The sequence below is a fragment of the Lampris incognitus genome, unplaced genomic scaffold, assembly GCF_029633865.1.
Source record: "Lampris incognitus isolate fLamInc1 unplaced genomic scaffold, fLamInc1.hap2 scaffold_604, whole genome shotgun sequence".
In the NCBI taxonomy this organism is placed as follows: domain Eukaryota; kingdom Metazoa; phylum Chordata; class Actinopteri; order Lampriformes; family Lampridae; genus Lampris; species Lampris incognitus.
The window spans coordinates 6,916-8,173 of NW_026611571.1; the positions used below are offsets into that span (position 1 = coordinate 6,916).

Here is a 1,258-nt window from a genome sequence, read left to right on the forward strand (position 1 = left end):
ACTGCTTGATAGAAAACGAAATCCAGTAAAGTCTGCTTTTGGTTTTCTTTACTACTCTGGAATAAAAGGTATTCTAGAACATCTGAGAAAGCAACCGCGTGTAATCTATTCTGCTTTAATGGCTTTCTTGTCTTTCAAGATTGTCAAACGTCGCAATGTTGATTTTTTTTCTATCAATACCTACTGTCCAGCCCTATCACCCCCGAAACACACACACACACACACACACACACACACACACACACACACACACAAACACACACCAGCCTCCGCCTCCCTCATTTTCACTGCCCCCCCCCAAACTTTACCTGAAAGATAAGCACTTTGAAATGGTTCCGCTTCAGCAGGTGGTTTGTGGTTGGTCTCCAGCCGCTTCAACCTGCGCCGCCTGCTTGTCCATGCGCTCCTTGACCTCCTTCATGTTGCCGCTGACTTTGCGCGATCGCTCCAGCAGCTTGCTGACGCTGTTGGAGGTGGTGCTGTGCGTCTTGGTCAGCCGGGTCACGTCCCCCTGGACGACGCGCACGGCTCCCTCCAGGTCTACCTGCCGCTGCTCCATCCTCCGCTGGTTCTCCTGCACCGCCTCCAGCATGTTGACCAACTTGTCCAGGGAGCGCCACCACCGTGATGGCGTTCACCTGTCCGCGGTCCACCGGGCTGCCCAGCGCAACGGCACTTGGGCTGGTCGGAGTTCTGAAGCCCAGCCGACTGAGTGTGTTGGTCGGGGACGACGGGGCGGAATTCGGGCTGAAACTCGGGATGAGAAGCTCCATGTTTTCGGGTTGTTGTTCTTGTACTGGTTGCTGTGGTTGGGGGCTGGTGGGGTTGCTGCTCGAATTGCTGCTGCGCTCAGCATGCAACGAGTCCTCTCCCATAGTTTCTAGTTGGTCAGCTGTCCCGTTTGAAGAGAGGAGATAAACTGGGGAAGACACCGTGGTGACGTGTTGACAAGCCTGACTTGCCCTGCTGCTGTCAGTTGCACCAGTAGACAACCGAGGAGAGATATTTGCTTAATAGGGCTGTTTTGGTATCCACTCCCTCCTCCCTCCCCTCGCCCTCCCTCGCCTCCTCTCTCTCTCTCTCGCTCTCTCTCCTCTCTCTCTCTCTCTCTCTCTCTCTCTCTCTCTTCTCTCTCTCCTCTCTCCACACACACTCCCCCCTCTCGCGCTCTCTCTCTCTCACTCTCTCCCCATGCACGCTCCCCCTCGTGCTCTCTCTCTCTCCACACACACTCCCACTCTCTCTCTCTCTCTCTCTC

The 1,258-nt window shown here is 55.0% G+C and overlaps 1 protein-coding gene across 1 annotated transcript; it reads right to left on the reverse strand.

Annotated features, from left to right (window-relative positions):
* Window positions 1–308: 308 nt before the first annotated feature.
* Window positions 309–1,023, reverse strand: LOC130134003 (caveolae-associated protein 2-like; the record flags this gene model as incomplete). The annotated part of the gene is given in 4 exon segments (XM_056302144.1): window positions 309–353; window positions 355–375; window positions 377–610; window positions 612–1,023. Coding segments are annotated over 4 exon segments (564 nt in total), but the record flags the coding sequence as incomplete, so codon positions are not given.
* Between the last annotated feature and the right edge of the window lie 235 nt (window positions 1,024–1,258).